At 46.1% G+C, this 17,852-nt stretch overlaps 1 protein-coding gene and 2 long non-coding RNA genes across 3 annotated transcripts in view; 2 read left to right on the top strand and 1 right to left on the bottom strand.

Moving 5' to 3' along the window:
* The window catches only part of LOC142892575 (uncharacterized), an 80,765-nt gene extending 62,913 nt beyond the window's left edge, over nucleotides 1–17,852 (top strand). The window contains exon 2 of the long non-coding RNA XR_012927456.1: nucleotides 17,766–17,852. This is a non-coding gene — a long non-coding RNA (uncharacterized LOC142892575). The remainder of the gene's footprint in view (nucleotides 1–17,765) is intronic.
* Nucleotides 14,189–15,467, bottom strand: LOC142892556 (uncharacterized). The gene is made up of 2 exons (XR_012927454.1): nucleotides 14,595–15,467; nucleotides 14,189–14,292 (listed from the first exon to the last, which is right to left on the bottom strand). It is a non-coding gene; the product is annotated as an uncharacterized LOC142892556 (long non-coding RNA).
* LOC142892565 (E3 ubiquitin-protein ligase TRIM35-like) lies at nucleotides 15,811–17,682 on the top strand. Its single transcript, XM_076032777.1, has 2 exons — nucleotides 15,811–17,314; nucleotides 17,413–17,682. The coding sequence occupies exon 1, from the start codon at nucleotides 15,930–15,932 to the stop codon at nucleotides 17,217–17,219; it is 1,290 nt and encodes a 429-aa protein (XP_075888892.1). The 5' UTR covers nucleotides 15,811–15,929; the 3' UTR covers nucleotides 17,220–17,314; nucleotides 17,413–17,682.

The raw sequence follows: 17,852 nt of genomic DNA on the forward strand, positions 1-17,852 counted from the left end.
CTGTGCTGCTGGACCACATGGAGACCGTCGTGGAGTCATCTGGCAGGGTTTCCCCAGCTGCCACGGTAACATTCACACAATTATTCATACACTTATCAACTAGGGGTGGGTGAAAAAAAAAATCAATATTGCAATATATTGTTGTGCTTTCTGTCGCAATAAATAATCGATACACTGACGGCAAATATCAATATTTTTTTCCAAACACCACCTGTCCACCTATCCCGGGAAAGATAAAATCTCTCCCGGGACACAATTTGTCCCATTTTTTATGGAAAATGACAAAACCTCATTTAATTTCCGTCTGTGGTCTAGATAGGGTTGCCAACCCTCCCGTAAAATACACGATTGTCCCATATTTGGCAACTAAAAAGCCTGTCCCGTAATGAACTGATGGGGGACGCACTTCACTTTGTCCCGTATATTTTGGGGACGCGGTTATTTATTTATTTATCTTGTCTGCATCATTTTTTATTGATTTTCAGAATCGGGGCAGTGAAAGGATTTTTTTCCCTCTTTCATCTTCCCTTCGGTTTGTATATCCCAAGTCCCCAAGTTGAGATAAGACAAGTTGCTACTGACTTTACATTACCAGAAAGCACTGTCCTTGTTTACATGAAAGTTATTAATGTTCATGCACTTTAATATGTTTGCTTGTGCAGTGCACGTTTGTTTGTACATTATACAAAGTTTTGGAATAAATGCAAGATCACAGGCATTTTCCTTTTTATGGGTATTCTTTTCTTTTTCAGTCACATATTGTGACGACCCTGTCTCTATATAACTTGTTGTGGCTCCCAGCTGTTTTCCCATTTCTAGGTAGCGGTGGATGTGGGAGTGGCATCTTCCGATTAGGACACCTGTGCCGATGCCCCCCGCAGGATAAAAGGCCTACTGCGTGTGCCGCTCGGTCTCTTCCCCATTCTCCATCCAGCAGCCATGGGCGTCTGGCCGACTCTCAGCTTCTTTTGTTCTGTTTTGCACCTGACAACACCCCACATCCTATTATTCACTCATCCACACTTACATTACTGATGAATACTGACAAACACACACCATATATTTCATTATTTTGCTTACAATTATCTATTTTGTTATAATAAACCTTTTGATTAATTGCAATCCGCAGTGTCCCTTCCGTTATTGTCATAACTCTTGAGCCGGGTTATGACAATATCGTCTGCAAAATTTCGAAGATATCGTGTGTCGTGATGTTGTCATTATCGTGGGCCAAATATCATCACAGTATCGAATCGTGGGTTAGCCGTATCGCCCCACCCCTATTATCAACACAAGATCACATATGTACAGTACATGTACAGTTTAATTAGTGTGTTACTTTGTTTAGGAATTAATTTCTTTATGTTCTTCCAGATGTCCAGCCTGAGACGTCGATCAGCACGCGTTGCCTCAAAAACCAAAACAAACAAGTGACATGTTGGTATTTGGGATATGTGTATTTCATTGTGTGCATCTTTGTGATAGGACAATAAATGCAGTTCTTTAAACGTTACTTTGTGTCCTTGTATTTGCAGGTGTGGGCAACACGTTCAACTGTCCACATGACTGAGTCTGCCTCCAGCAATGTCACAGCAGTGCAGCAGGTTTGTACTTATTCATTTCCACTTCATCACCTGTGTGTGTTTTCTAGGCTTTACACCGATCTTATCGGCTGTATCGGATCGGCCGATATTTGGCATTTTTAGAAACGTTCATGATCGGGCGTCATGTCATGAATCACCGATCCGATCAATGACGTCATGGTTGTGTTGAAACTTTTTTAATCTTTCTCATTTCCTCCAAAGTAGTTTCACAGCATCGACATTTTTATTTGTTTGTATCCGAGTGTTATGTAAATGTATAGATTTGGGTTTACATTGTTGTCGGTTCCTTTTGTCTGCTGTGTGTCCGTTTGGGCACTAGATGGCGCAGTAGATCCTGTGTTCCCTTTTTTTTGCTTTTTCCAGGTGCGGAAAGGTGATTGGCTGGTGCCAATATTTAAGGAGGAGGACTTCAACACCTCGGTCTCTTTGTCCTTCTCCCAGCTCCCAACCAGAGGCCATGTGCCGCAGCAGCAGCAGCATTCTGTGTTCAGCCATCAATTCTGTTTTGTAATCTATTTCAGTTCCCTTTGTGTCCACGTAGCCCGTAGGGGAGGGAAGCCATTTGTGTTGTGACCCTTTTCTCCTGTGTTTTAGTTAAGGAGCTTAGTTTGACTGTCATTTATTTGATTGTTTTCTTCATAGGTAAGATCCATAAGAGAGCCATTTTGTTTGTTGTTTTGGCCATGCCCTCCCTGACGCCAGTGCAATGATGGTGACGTTTAATAAAAACCATCCTGTGGACGAAGCACCTTTGTCTAATTTGAGAGCTGGGAGAAGGGGGGGAGCCTTTATGTTGTGTCCTGGTTCCCCCTAGGCCGGGGCATAACACCGAGAGCTAATGATTCATGATTCAAAAACCTTCATTTTCGTCTTCGTGGCTCTTCCTGTTTTGAGTACTGTCGCTATGTGACGGACAATAAAGTTTCTTTGAATCTTCACGACAGCAACATCCATGGGCGACACAAACAAACGTGTCGGGGGTGTGGAAGTTTTTCAAAGTGAGAGGAACAGACATAGCACAAGCTATCTGCAATATATGCAACGCTACAGTACCTCGCGGGGGAACTTTGGCAAAAAATTTCAACACCACAAATTTAATCAGGCACTTGGAAAAGAACACACGGAGGAGCATGTCGAGTTTAAGAAACGCAGCGCGGAGAAAGAAAAAGAAAAGCAAACTCTGAAACGGATGCTAAAGCAAACAACTTTAGACGGTGCTCGTGAGAAGGCAAGGGGTGTACAGAAACAAGTATTTATTGCCCCTAACGTGATCGGATCGGTGATCGGTGATCGGTTTATTTAAACTCACTGATCGGTGATCGGCACAAAAATCGTGATCGTGTAAAGCCTAGTGTTTTCCTTTCTATGTTTATTGGCATAAAATCACATCTTTCTTATTTTAATCAGGTGGAGGCGACGCCACAGATGACCAGAGCTGTGCCCGTGGTTCCTGTGGCTCTCGTGGTTGCCAGCACCAAGCCAGAGGAGGCCAGCACCGTCCAGGAGGCAACACAGAAGATCAACTAAGCTAAGGAGGCTTTTCTTTCTTCTTCTGTTGCCTCTGACTGCTCCGCTCGTTCTACGCCTCGCACATGTGATTTGTGATCCATCATCAGTTAGTACTAGTGAAGATGCAGTGGCAGATCATGGCACTGGTATTAGATTAGCCAAGGTTCTGCATGGTTCTTTTTATCAAGGCGAAACCGGTCACGGTTTAAAATTCCAGCACCAGCTGGCAACAGTGAGTCACTTCAGAAGAGCAAAACTCCTCACTTTGACATGGATAATTCTGACGTAGAGTTTGTCAGTGCTGTGACCAATGAAGAGTGTAACTTCTCTCCCCTTGATGTTGATGTTTGTTTAGATCTTTGCAAAAACTTGAAGATTCATTTTGACCGTGCGAGTTTTCCAATTTCTGATTGCAAAGGCCCATTAGGTTCGCCGTGTACAAATGAGAATGTAGAGGCTGATGGAAACTGCTTCTTCAGAGCCATCAGTCAAGCTGTGACTGGTTTATAGACACAGAAGTGGAAATTCAGGTTGCAGCAGATTGTTTACGATTAGATGTGTACACTTTTATCGATGGTCATGGGTTGAAGTACAGCTCTTGCAAGAAACAATTCTCACATTGTATATATTTATGGATGTATTTGTTTTATATGGAAGCAGTTACCATAATCCAAATTAAAATAAGAATATAATAACAGAAATGCTTTCATTTTAAGAACAAAGCTGCATTATTTGACTCATAATTAAAATCATTAATAAATATTGCTATATGCATTTTCATTTTCTTATTCGTGTCGCACCTTTTATGACACAATCAAAAAGAAAACTGAGAGCATTGCTTTTTAATTTTCGTGGTCCTGCCCTGCACAAGAGTTACCACAACTCGAAAATGAAATCGCAATCTCAAAGTAAGCGCGCGGCGCAGGAAAGTGACGTCAGCAGCTCTCCACCTCCGCTGTGGGTATGGCGGTATGACGCCAAGTGTCATTTGCCTCCTGTTATGTGTAAATTCTAATGTTTGTGAATTTAATAAATGTATATATATACTGTATATTTAAAAAAAACAAAACAAAACGGCAAAATAGCAGTATGACACCACTTTGCCATCGTTACTTTTCACGTCATTGAAGTTGCCGGTAAACGAGATTTAAATCGCCGAAAAACGTGGACCACTGACGGATCTCGTTGGTCGGACAGATTTGAGCATGGTGCACATTGACACAATTGTTCAAACCCTGCTGGATTTAGCTTCCCAGGTGGAATTGAATAGTGTATCTGAATGTGATGCTCGGGACCGAGTTGAGCAGGTATTCTACCGTCCCAGATACGGACGCAAACAAGGTTGCCCTAGCCAACCTGTTGTCAGTTATGGAACACCTTGATGCACCAGCACAACATCAAAGCTAAAGCTATTTGTTACATGGGTGGAGTAACAGCTGTTCGGCGTCGGCCACCAGTCCATCCGTCGCAGGATGCGATGCAACGGATCATTGCTTCCGTTCGGCGTCGGCCACCAGTCCATCCGACGAAGGATGCGAAGCAACAGATCAATCCGTCGACTGGTGGCAGATGCTGGTCAATTCATTTCCCGTTTCCACAATCTACGGAGTGGCCAAAGGTTCAAAAAGCACTGTGTGCGTTAATCGCGCGATAAAGAAATTGTCGGCTATAAAGCGGCGTTGAGTTAACTTTGACACCCTTAATGTATATATGTGTGTGTGTGTGTGTGTGTGTGTGTGTGTGTGTGTGTGTGTGTGTGTGTGTGTGTGTGTGTGTGTGTGTGTGTGTGTGTGTGTGTGTGTGTGTGTGTGTGTGTATTATGGCATGCCGTTCAGGAAATTAATGTTTGATTATATCTGAAACGAAGCCTGACTATATGGAATGAAACTGGACTGACGTCATCACTGCCCGCATCTTGTGCCTGTCGTGCGGATGCTTGAGCATGAGCTAGTCACCTCGCAATTTAGTTGTAGCTATTCCCGAGAAAAACAACAGAACAAACACCGGACTTAAGATAGATGTACATATTTCAAAGCATCGACGCCGAAATAAAACATCTGATTAATTAGTCCTTTTAAGGAAAACCAACTTTCTGTATGCAGTTACGGTACGTTTGGGGGGAATACTCACCGCTATCTTTATTTTACGTTCCTGAGCTCCCAGACACAATGAGCCCTCAGGCAATAAGACACATAATGTCCCATGGTGTCTGGTGTCAGTCCTCTTCGAAAAGCAATTATTGCCCTTAGGATGAATTTCTTGCCTTGGAGAATCAAATTAAGGGGAAATTCATTCAACAAAAATTCTCTCTGGCAAGTATTGTTTTGGGGGGAATTGGAGGGGCACCTTTCAAGGTCTGTGTCTAACCAATATCATGTCTCCAACACCATAGCGGTGAGTAACTGTCCCAGGACATCATTCCTCTCTCACAGTTGTGCCTCTGTTAGCAGATTGGACCTGAGATGGAGCAGGATTTTGCCTGAGGCAGGGAGACTCTGGAAGGCTCAGTCCTTGTTCTATGGCTGTTTTCCAGATTCCTGTAGGACAGCAATGGATGGACACACAAGTGGAACTTCCCTTGTTGTTGGTGTGTGAAGTCGATAATGCTCTGAGGAACATTGTTTTCTGATGTAAACACTTGCGATATTCCTCATTGTCCTCTGAATGATGGCAATATTATTGCCATCATTCATATTAAGTAGTTGGTTGTCAGTTTCCTCACCATTAACCAAGCTTTGGAAATTAACACTGTCAGAGTAAGTACGACACAAGCACTGACAGAAGGCATCAAACACACATCTGTTTAGTACACAGATTCTTGTGTTGTTGAGGCAAACAGGCTGCTGATAATTTCCATTTGTGGAAAATCCCCAACCTCCTCCTTGCACCTTCATACTTCCCCCTCCTCTACCTGCATCCGTCATGGCCAAGGAGGGCGGAGCTTAAGTTATATAGGAAGCCAGCTCTACAATGTCACACCCCTTTTCCCTGAGAACAAAGGAGCTGGCTGGCCGCATGTCAGGAGCCACAGCCTAGATGTCTGTACTGAGTCCGTGAAATGTGAGTTTATGTTATATTTCTGTATTTAGAAACTGATTATGTGCGGCCTGTTTATGTTCAGAGCATTATTCCTTATTTCAAGAATGTTTGTTTAGAATAGAGGCCCTGTGTTGATTGGCTCAATATTTACCCTTTATTTTATTTCCTTCCATCAGAAAAACCAGTACAAACAATACCCTTTACAAAAAACTATTGGATCATCACCTCATCTGCCTCCATCTGACTGTTTTAATAGACAGACCCATTGAGTTGATCACCCCCTGGAACCAGACTGTTAACTAGCCTTACATCTACAAAGCAAATATTTTACATGGTCCTTCGAGCCGGATTGGATCAATTCAATGGATAGAGCACGCGCCCAACCCTATAGACGGCCAGCACGTTCCCTGAAACCACCAGGATATCTGTCAGATTACCAGACCTCATTCCCTAGCTTGCCTTCAGGAGCCATTGCTGCTATTCCTCCACCTCCACACCCCCAAGCTACTCCCCAACCGTCTCAGCCTTCTGATGAAGCCAGCCAGATACACACACCTTCAGCTGAGAGAAATTTGACTACGGATGAACAAGTTGGATTACCTCTCAAACTCTCCAGTGCTGCTAATGAAAGAGAAAGAAGGGAAGAAGCTGGAAACATGGATATGGCAGTTATGAGAGCAGAAATTGAGCAGATTAAAGGTCTCATTTTGGATTTGGGAAAAGCGGTTAAGGCCCTGGGGGAGAAGGTTGAGAGACAGTCATATTCTCCTTCCTCCTGTTCATCAGTTTCTCTGGACCCTGACTCAGCCGATGAGCCCCCACCACCTTGTATACGTCCAAATCCTCCTGCTGTGGTTGCAGAATTGCAGAATTGTAAGACATGTTATGTGAGCATAACATCCCATTAAATCAGCCTAATAATCCTCCCTCGTGACCTGCACCCAGTGGCCTTCGCTCTCTGTCGCCATCTCCTGGTTGTTTACTGCCTACACCACGGCCTGTAAGGCCCAAATCCAGCCAGGCCACACAGACCAGTCTGTCCTCTGAGCGTTCTTCGATACAACAACCCTACCTTGAAGCTTCAAGTGAGCATCCTGACACACAGCAGCTATGTTCCAGAGCCTCTACAACATCCTGTCATGACGGGCCACCTTTGGATTTAACAACTACAAACCATGAGCATTCTCACCATCATCGCACCACTGCAAGAATAATAAGCCAACCACTACAGCCTTTTCCTGGGCAGCAGGACTTCCACCCTGCTGTCACACCAGCTCTGCAGAGGTACGGCCCTCCCCGGCGGAATGCTCCTTTAACTTCTCATGTCCTGAGACCCGCTCCAAATTTATCTCAAGCTTCCCTCAACCCTGCTGTGCTTCCTGGTGTGTCTGGTGGTGAGCCGATAGCATTTTCTGCCATGCATCACCCTGTGAGAAAAGAAACTATGCTGGCAATGGCTCCTGCCTCCCAGCCTCCTCAGCTGGCAATGCCCCCCCCCCTTCAATGAACCTCCCAGCATCAGCATTTGAATTTGTTAATCCGCACAATGTGCAGGTCGCTTGCATGCATCCCCCGATTGCTGTCAACCCTGTTGAACCTCCCTACCAGCGGCCTCATGCTCCTTCGAATGATTATCAGCTGCCTCCAGCCTTTTCACATCAACCTCCCTTACCACTCCAGGCCACTGCAGCTGATCATCAATTGTATCCTTGCGCAGCCCCCTCTCTGAATGTTCAGGGCTCAGATTACCCCAACCGACCTCGGTCGGTTTTTCCAAACCCACCGCAGCCATCACTAAGGTCAAGCAGAGTCTCTCATGTTGCAGCCCCCTCCTTTCCATACTTTACTCGAGATGACCCAAGACAGTTTGCCCTGCTTAAGATGGCTCTGACAAACCTTATGTCCGATGATGAAAGTGAGCACTTTAAATATCATGTCTTACTGGACCACTTGAAGTTGGACACTGCTTGTCACCTCGCTTTAGCCTATGCACATCATCCATTTCCTTACACCAGAGCGATGTCAGCCCTACAGCAGAGGTATGGCCAGCCACAGCAACTAGTGCTGAGGGAAATCGCCGCCATCCAGAATCTTCCCTCTGTTCGTCCTGGTGATTCTAGAAGCTTCAGCGACTTTGCTATTCGGGTCCGAGCTCTCGTAGGCATGCTGCAGTCCCTGGAATATGGTGAGGGAGATGCAGAGTTGGCTTGTGCATCCCATGTACATCAGCTACTGGGAAAACTCCCCTCTGAGCATTTTGCTAATTATGCCAGATTTACTCGTGCTTTAAAACCAGGCGACCCTCATAACCTGATCGACTTCTCCAACTGGTTGGAGGAGGAAGCGGGGTGTCAGGCTATGGCTACACAAACACGTGAAAATCAAAAAGTACAAAGAGAGGAAAGGAAACCGGCAAAGCCCAGTTACTCAAAGTCCAGCAACCAAGTGGCCACCATACTCCATGGAACTAGTTACCCTCAGAAATATGCTCAGCAACCTGCGGTTGAGTTTACCACACGTCGTGGTCAGACATGCCCCTTCTGTGGGGTCCCTGACCATCACCTGAGTGTCTGTCCAGATTTCCGTCAACTATCAGATGATACAATCAGGAAGTGGATCCAGCAGAAAGGACGATGCTGGAGATGCGCACGTGAGCACAGAGCCTCAAACTGTGACCTCAAGAAGCTTTGCCCGAAATGCAAAGGAAAGCACCTAGGAGTCCTTCATGAAGTGAACCAGCCACAAAGAGATTCAAGCACCTCCTGCCTCATTCGTTCTAGCTGCAGTACCCGAGTCCTCTTGAAAGTTGTCAAGGTTCTTCTAAGTTACAGGGGGTAGAACCTTGAAACTTATGCAATATTGGATGATGGTTCTGAGCGAACTATGCTGTTAGCAACTGCAGCCCGTTTTCTTGGTCTTGATGGGGCAGCTGAGTCTCTCATGCTGAAAACTGTCCGTCAGGGGACAGAGACTCTACCTGGTTCCAGAGTCACCTTCAACATCTCTTCAACATCAGATGCAGACAAGAAATTTGTTGTGAAGGATGTCTTCACTTCTGAGAGACTAGCCCTTGCCTCACAAACTTATCCTGCCCAGGTTCTTAAGAGGTTCAAACACTTGCGTGGCCTACCAATCCAGGCTTTCCAGAAAGTTGAGCCATTACTTCTTATCGGTTCTGATCACCCTCATCTGGTCTGTCCTGTGGAACGAGTTTGTTTGGGTCCAGGGGGAGGCCCAGCAGCTGTCCATACACGTCTTGGTTGGGCCTTGCAAGGACCAACGACTTTACCTGAGGACCACCTTGTCGCCTCAGGTTACCCTTCTCCAGAACCCAAATCGGAGGTTCAGTCCTTGTTTCTCTCCTGCACAGCCCCAGATGTAGACCTTTATCGTGCAGTTGAAAGGCTGTGGAAAATAGATGTCTTTCCTTATCAAAGTGAGAAAGTCAGCACACGTTCCAAACAAGACAAGAAGGCACTGGCTTGCCTTGACAGCAAGACGACAAGAGTGGAGGTTAACAGTGTCGGACACTACGCCACCCCACTGCTTTGCAAGACGAATGCCCCGGAACTGCAGTCTCCAAAGGAAGCGGTTCTACCAGCTCTCAGGCGCACTGAACGGAAACTGCTAAAGAACTCTGAAAAGGCAGCCATCTACAATCATGAGATTGACAAGTTGCTTGAAGCTGGATATGTGAAGAAGCTTAGCCCTGGGGACGTGGGCCAAACCCAGGAATCAGCCTGGTACATACCTCACCATCTTGTGGAACACAATGGCAAGCATCGTCTGGTGTTCAACTGTTCGTTTCATTACCAAGGGCAAGTACTGAACGAATATCTTCTTCCTGGCCCAGTTTTAGGCCCTTCCTTGATGGGTGTCTTGCTGCGCTTCCGTCAGCATTCCATTGCCATTTCTGGTGATATCAAAGCCATGTTCCACCAGGTCAGATTGCTGGCTGAGGACCGGCCACTCCTTTGTTTCCTCTGGCGAAACATGCAACGGGAAGAACCAGTGGAAGTCTATGAGTGGCAAGTTCTGCCCTTTGGTACCACATGCAGCCCTTGCTGCGCCACCGATGCCCTGCAGCGACATATGAAAGACAACCATGTTGGTCAGGAAGACATCTTAACATCAGTCCTATCTTCCTTTTATGTAGACAACTGTCTGCAGAGTTTCCCCACCAAAGAACAGGCCAGAAGTCTGTTGGACTGGCTGCGTGCCTTGCTTGCCTCTGGTGGCTTTGAGATCCGGCAGTGGATCAGCAACTCCCCCTCAGTTGTCCACCATCTGCCTAAAGAGGCCCGCTCGGAGAGCACTGAACTGTGGCTTAGTAAAGATTGGGCTGACCCCTGTGAAGGAACACTGGGCTTAGTGTGGCACTGCTCCTCAGATATGTTAGGGTACAAACACCGACCAGTTGAGTACCAGGCTCTCACCCTCCGCAATGTGTACAGGATATTAGCCAGCCAGTATGATCCCCTCGGGCTCATCATCCCCTTCACTACCCGTGCCAAAGTCCTGCTTCAGCAACTGTGGTCCAAGGAACGTGAGTGGGATGACCCGTGCCTCCCTGAAACCTTTGTCAGAGCTTGGATGTCATGGGAAAGGGAGCTTCCACATCTGGCTGAAATTAAACTCCCAAGGTGTTATGGACCCACCAAAGAACAAGACTCAGCAATAACCAGAGAATTACATGTGTTCTGTGATGCCTCTGAAGCAGCTTATGGTTCTGTTGCCTACCTCAGAGTAATGAACTCAATGGGCCAGGTTCACATCTCCTTCGTCATGGCTCGTTCAAGGGTGGCACCGAGACAGCAGATCACCATCCCCCGCCTGGAGCTGTGCGCTGCTCTCACCGGAGCCCAGCTAGCCAGGATGCTGCAAACCGAACTCACTCTCCCTCTCCACCGGTTGGTGATGTGGACCGACTCCACTACGGTTCTCACCTGGCTGCAATCAGAGTCCTGCCGATACAAGATCTTCATTGCCCATCGGCTCACAGAAATCCTGGAGTACACTAATGCCTCAGACTGGAGGTATGTTGACTCATTGAATAACCCAGCAGATGATATTACCAGAGGAAAGACCCTTGCCGACCTCGCGGTACCACACCGATGGAATCAGGGCCCCCCTTTCTTACATATGTCTCCCAATCAGTGGCCTGTGAATCCATCTGCCCCTTCCACTAATGCAGCAGACGAGTTGAGAAAATCTATGTTCTGCGGTACCACTCATGTCATACCAGCTAACGTTCCCTCTGACATCCTCCACTTCCAGAGCTGGGAAGACTTAGTGGTTGCAACCTCTCAACACATCTCATCCTTGGATGCAAGCTCCCAACCTCCTGAGAGATCACAAGTGGAGAGCCTTCTTCTGCAGCATGGGCAGCAGGAGAGTTTTCCAGAGGAATATGCCTCACTACAGACGGGTACAGCCATCTCCACTCAAAGTCGGCTGAACAACTTAGCTCCAGAGTTCAATCACACTTCGAATCTGATCCGAGTGGGTGGTCGACTGCGCAAGAGTGAGGACCTGGATTATAACTGTATTCACCCTGTAGTCCTGGATCCAAAGTCCCACATCACACGACTGCTTATTAAGGAATACGACCACAAACTACATCATCCTGGTGCGGAGAGAGTCTTCGCCTGTCTCAGGAGGAATTATTGGATTTTGCGCGGGAGACAGGCAATCAGGAAACACCAATACACATGCACAGGCTGCAAAAGGTGGAAAGCAAACCCCCTGGTTCCGAGGATGGCTGACCTACCTCCCTCTCGCCTGCGGCTGTTCAAACCTCCTTTCTGGTCCACAGGCATGGATTGTTTCGGCCCCTTTTTAATAAAAATTGGCCGCAGACAGGAGAAGAGATGGGGAATACTCTTCAAATGCCTCACCACACGCTGCATCCACGGAGATCTGCTCACCAGCTTAGACACCGATAGCTTCCTTTTATCCTTTCGCCGCTTTGTAGCTCGCCGTGGAACCCCATATGAGGTAATTTCTGATCATGGCACTAACTTTGTCGGAGGGGAGAGGGAGCTCCAAAAGGCCTTCGACCAGTTGACCCCTGCCCTCCAGGAGGCACTTGAGCGATCCAAAGTCCGATTCTTGAGGAATCCCCCATGTGCTCCCCACTTCGGGGGAGTTTGGGAAAGAGAGGTGAGAGCTATTAAGGCTGCATTGCGTGTGACCCTGGGAAATCAAACTGTCACAGAGGAAGTGCTCAGAACTATCCTGACAGAAGTGGAAGAGATCCTTAACTCCAGGCCCCTCGGATACCTATCATCCGACGCTTCCGATCCTGACCCAGTTACTCCAAACCTTCTCCTCATGGGGCGGCTGGAGGCCGCCCTACCTCAAGTCGTATATGCCCGTCCGGAACTCTTAGGAACGAGGAGATGGCACCACAGTCAAGTCCTGGCCGACCAATTCTGGCCAAGCTTTGTCAAACACTACCTACCGACACTTCAATCACGACCAAAATGGACAATCGACAAACCAAATCTCCCCCTGGATACTGTTGTTATGGTTGTGGATCCCAATCTGCCCCGTGCGTCATGGCCGATAGGGAAGATCCAAAAACTCCTCTCAAGCTCAGATGGCAGAGTCAGAGTCGCTGAAGTGCGGATAAAGGAAAAAACCTATGTGCGTCCTGTCAGTCGGCTGGTTGTTCTCACCGAAATCAAAGATGATGACCTGGAACCTCTTCCCCTGACCTAAGGATTTTCCTTCACGTCAAATATGTACACTGACATATTTGAGGGGCGGCTGTGGAAAATCCCCGACCTCCTCATTGCACCTTCATACTTCCCCCTCCTCTACCTGCATCCATCATGGCCAAGGAGGGCGGAGCTTAAGTTATATAGGAAGCCAGCTCTACAATGTCACACCCCTTTTCCCTGAGAACAAAGGAGCTGGCTGGCCGCATGTCAGGAGCCACAGCGTAGATGTCTGTACTGAGTCCGTGAAATGTGAGTTTATGTTATATTTCTGTATTTAGAAACTGATTATGTGCGGCCTGTTTATGTTCAGAGCGTTATTCCTTATTTCAAGAATGTTTGTTTAGAATAGAGGCCCTGTGTTGATTGGCTCAATATTTACCCTTTATTTTATTTCCTTCCATCAGAAAAACCAGTACAAACAATACCCTTTACAATAAACTATTGGATCATCACCTCATCTGCCTCCATCTGACTGTTTTAATAGACAGACCCATTGAGTTGATCACCCCCTGGAACCAGACTGTTAACTAGCCTTACATCTACAAAGCAAATATTTTACACCATTCCTTAACAACCCCCCATTTATTTTCTTGGTTGTCACAGATGGATCGACATGGAACCACTCAGGACAAGGACAGAGGTAGGAAGACCTTTTCCTCTTCTTGGGTGGAATGCCGAGGCCTCTCCACTTCTCAGTTTCATCGACTGGAGCTTCTCTTGATGGTCTGCCTTCCTCTTGCTGGATGGGCTCAAAAACCAGATTGACATCTGGAGCCTCTTTGACAATTGGTAGTACAGAATCTTCCTTCTCTGTGTAACGGGTGTGCAGGATAGTTGGTCTCAGAGATGACTTGAGGGCTGTGTTTTTCGTCTTTTATGTGCCTCATTAACGCAACGCAGAACTGTGTAATTTATTGTTATATATTAAAATACAGTCGCCAGAGCAAGAGGAAAGGCCAGGTTTTAAACTTTGTTTTCAGCCAGGCTAAGCTGGGGGTGTGGTTGAGCTGTAAGAGGAAGATAAATGATGGGGCAGAGGTCGATCCCTCTGTCATATGCAAGAAATTGATCCAGTCCAGACTACGTGTTGATTTCATGTTTTACAGGAGGGCAGGGGACTTGGATTTTTTTTTTTTTAATGAAATGTGGACTTTTAACGGTGCGTTGTGTGCGGTGACAAAGGGGGAATTCTTTTTTTTAGTGACGTGTTTATTTAAAAGTTTTATTCATTTATTTAGTTTGATTTATGATTTATTATGTAAATAAGAGCGGCAATTAAATTTTATTTTTTTAAATCAAAATCAAAAAATCTTCTTCTCTTTCTGAACTGGGCACCTGGTGGTTTTATTGGCCTTTTGTCCATGTGTTCTGCCCCAGCCTAGGGGGCGCTAGAACACAACATAGAATCTCTCCCCCTTCTCCCAGCTCTCAAGGAAGTTAGTCCACAAGATGGATTTTATTCCCAGTCTCCATCTTTGCATAGGCATCGGGGAGGGCGTGGCCAAAATAATGAACAGAATGGCTCTTTTAAAGACCTTCCCTCCCTATTGAAAGAACAAGAACAAAATAACAATGACACCCAAACTGAACTCCTTGGCTAAACACTGGAGATGAAGGTTTCAACAGAAATGGCTTCCCTCCCCTCCAGGCTAGTGGACGATCTCAAAGAAGAAGTCGGGAAACTACCATGAGAACAAAGAAGAGACAGACTGAACACGGAGACTAGAACCAACACAAGTTCTGCTGTTGCTGCTATACATGGCCTCCGGTTGAGAGCGAGAAGAAGAAAAAAGAGAGAAGGAGGTGCTGTGGTCGTCCTCCTTCAATAGTGGCACCAGCCAATCACTCTCCAGCACCTGGAACACCAAGAAGATCCACACAGGGCCGACAGCGCCACTCAGTGGCCAACAGGACACATTGCAGACGGGAAGAAAAACTGAACAGAAAACAGAGCTGACATTATAATTATATACACAAATATATAAACACGATACACCATTGACTTCTGTCCGTCAAAGAGCCAGAGTCCAGACTGATGTGATGGAAATAAATTCACATAGATACAGGAAAACATTCCTGGTTTGGTTTGGTTTTTTTGCCTTTTGCATTTTCACAAAACCCAATAAATTGAATGTAGCTATAAGGGATCAATATTAATTTTATGAATGAAAAACAATTTATCTGGAAGCGGCAGTTTGTGTTGTGAGTCACTTTGTCTGTTCCAGATGAAGCATGTTTTATCTGATTGATTGATTTATGATCATAAACCAGAAATAAAGTCTCATAAAAAACAATATTTTCACCCTAAAATAAAGGTGTGATATCAACTACACAACCTTCACAACGCTGTCAGACTTTGACAAATTCATCTTTGTGCTTCACATGAGAAACCAGGTTGAGTTGGATGGAGAACTCTGAAGTGAGAGCAGATCAGTGTGTTGTTGATGTGTGAAACCTTCATGCTGAGATGTTCCAGCCGTGGATGATGAGAGCAGAAGCAGTGGTTGTGTTGCTGCTGCCTTCACTGAGCAGCTGCTCCAAGTCCTGCTTCTTCCACTGAGGATTCAGCTCCACCAGTGGCTTCTGGGATGTCCTGACCTCACACTCTCCAGTTGATAGTAGTGGGCTTAGTGGGGCTAAAAACACATCACAGTGTAGCAACAAAAAAACATTTCTAAATTTGAATACAGTATCTGGTACACAATCTAGTACAGTACACATACAGCCCTGTCGATGCCCCGCCCTGAGAGCCATATACCCCACTGTGATTGGTAGGTTTGTTAAGCTCCGCACACAACACTGTGAAGTGCCATTCTTATAAAACTCGCGGGCCGCACTAATATTAAACTTTCATATTAAGGTGCGAGCCACAAAATATCATCTTGCGGGCCGCAATTGGCCCGCGGGCCACAAATTTGAGACCCCTGGTTTAGAGACTTTCAAAGACCCAGTGACTCTGAGCTGCACCTACAGCTTCTGCTCCAAGTGTCTGCAGACCTTCTGGGAGAAGAATGACAGCAAAAACTGTCCTGTATGTAGAAGAAAATCCTCAATGGATTTTCCACCGGTGAACTTTGCCCTGAAGCAACTGGTTGAGTCGTTGGCTGACAGCCAGCAGTCTGGATCGTCTGAGACAGTGGAAGCAGTGAAGGTGGAGCTGCTGTGCAAACACAAAGCAGAGTCCATAATGTTCTGTGAGGATGAGCAGAAAGCGCTGTGCTCTGTGTGTGTGTTTTCTCTCCACCAGGGTCACAAGGTGGTTCCTGTGGAAGAAGCAGTCCCAGGACTGAAGGAGCAGCTGAAGTCCAACTTCACAGCTTTAAAGGACAAGAAGAAGAAATACGGAGAAGTTGAGTTAAAATTCAAACAAGTGATTCAACACTTGGAGAAGCAGGCGTCGTCAACAGAGAAGCCGATCAGAGCAGAGTTTGACAAGCTCCGCCTCTTCCTGAGAGAGGAAGAGGAGTCCAGACTGGCGGCTCTGAGGGAGGAAGAGGAGCAGAAGAGGAAGACTGTGATCAGAGAGATGGAGAAGATTCAGGAGAAGATGTCTTCTCTGTCCAGCACCATCACTGCTGTTGAGGAGGAGCTGCAGCAGAAGGACACCATGGTCTTCCTCAACAGTTATAAAGGCCTTCAGAGCAGAGCCAGAGACCAGTGCTCCCATTCAGAGCCACAGCTGCTCCCAGGAGCACTGATCAACGTGGCCAAACACCTGGGCAACCTGTCCTTCACAGTGTGGCAGAAGATGAAGGACCAGGTCAACTTCAGTCCAGTCATCCTGGACCCAAACACTGCAAACCTCTGGCTCCACCTGTCTGATGACCTCACCAGTGTGAGAAATAGAGGAGAAACATCTCAGCAGCTTCCTGATAATCCAGAGAGACACACTAGATATACCAGTCTTGTGGGTTCTGAAGGTTTCAGCTCAGGACAACACAGCTGGGAGGTGGAGGTGGGAGATCATCCAGACTGGACTATAGGTCTCGCTAAAGAGTCAGCTGACAGGAAGGGTGAGAGATCTGCCTCACCAGAATATGGACTCTGGTGTTTATCATATAGAAATGGAAAATACACTGATGGTCTTGGTGACACTGTCACGGTGGAGAAGAGTGTGGAGAGACTCAGAGTCCAGCTGGACTTTGGCCAGGGGAAGGTTTCCTTCTACGACGCTGTGGACCAGACTCACATCTGCACTCATAGAGACACTTTCACTGAGAAACTCTTCCCATTTTTCAGTGTTGGAAAGGCTGGAGATCAGGAAACTGCTGACATCAGGATGTGTGTGAGAGATTTTTCAGTGATGTTTGAGAAGGAGGTCGAGTTGTTAGCGATGCGTTAGCTCGTTGCTAACAGGGGGGCTCTTTGCCAAGTAGAGGTTCAGGCTGTTTTGAGTCTTTGATTGAAAATCACGTGTTTGAAAATGATTTGAAACCAGTTATAGACGATGGAAAAATGTCTTCAATCAATCATGTAGAAATGACAATGATTGATTTTTGTTTGTTTTTTGCTTTTATAAACCATTTATTTGAGAGAAAAGAAAAACCAAACTCACTCACTTCAAAACATTTATCTTTCAGCTAATTGAGGTTTACTGAAATTCATCATTGACTTCAAAAACAATCAGATGTCATCTTTGTGCTTCTTTGGCTGTGAGAAATGTGACAGGAACCTCCTGATTCAACCGACTCATGATGAAGATGCTGCATCAGATGTTTGCTGTAGATGTTGTTCTGTCATTACCAGCTGATTTAAAATGACTGCAGGAAAAACCTAACGACATTTCACCTTCAAAACAATGTTTGCTCTGCTTTTGTGATTTTCTTTCTCAATACACAAACAGCATCCATTGTGCATTGTGCAGTGTTGGTGCAAGGCATCATGGGAGGTGTAGTGATGTTTTGGGGAAGGTTGATGAGGAAGGTTTTATGGGAATAGTTTGATGTAAAACTTAAAATATAATCATGTTATTTAG

The sequence above is a fragment of the Nelusetta ayraudi genome, unplaced genomic scaffold (assembly GCF_046127955.1).
Source record: "Nelusetta ayraudi isolate G7.1 ecotype Tasmania unplaced genomic scaffold, CSIRO-AGI_Nayr_v1 ptg000037l, whole genome shotgun sequence".
Lineage (NCBI taxonomy): Eukaryota > Metazoa > Chordata > Actinopteri > Tetraodontiformes > Monacanthidae > Nelusetta > Nelusetta ayraudi.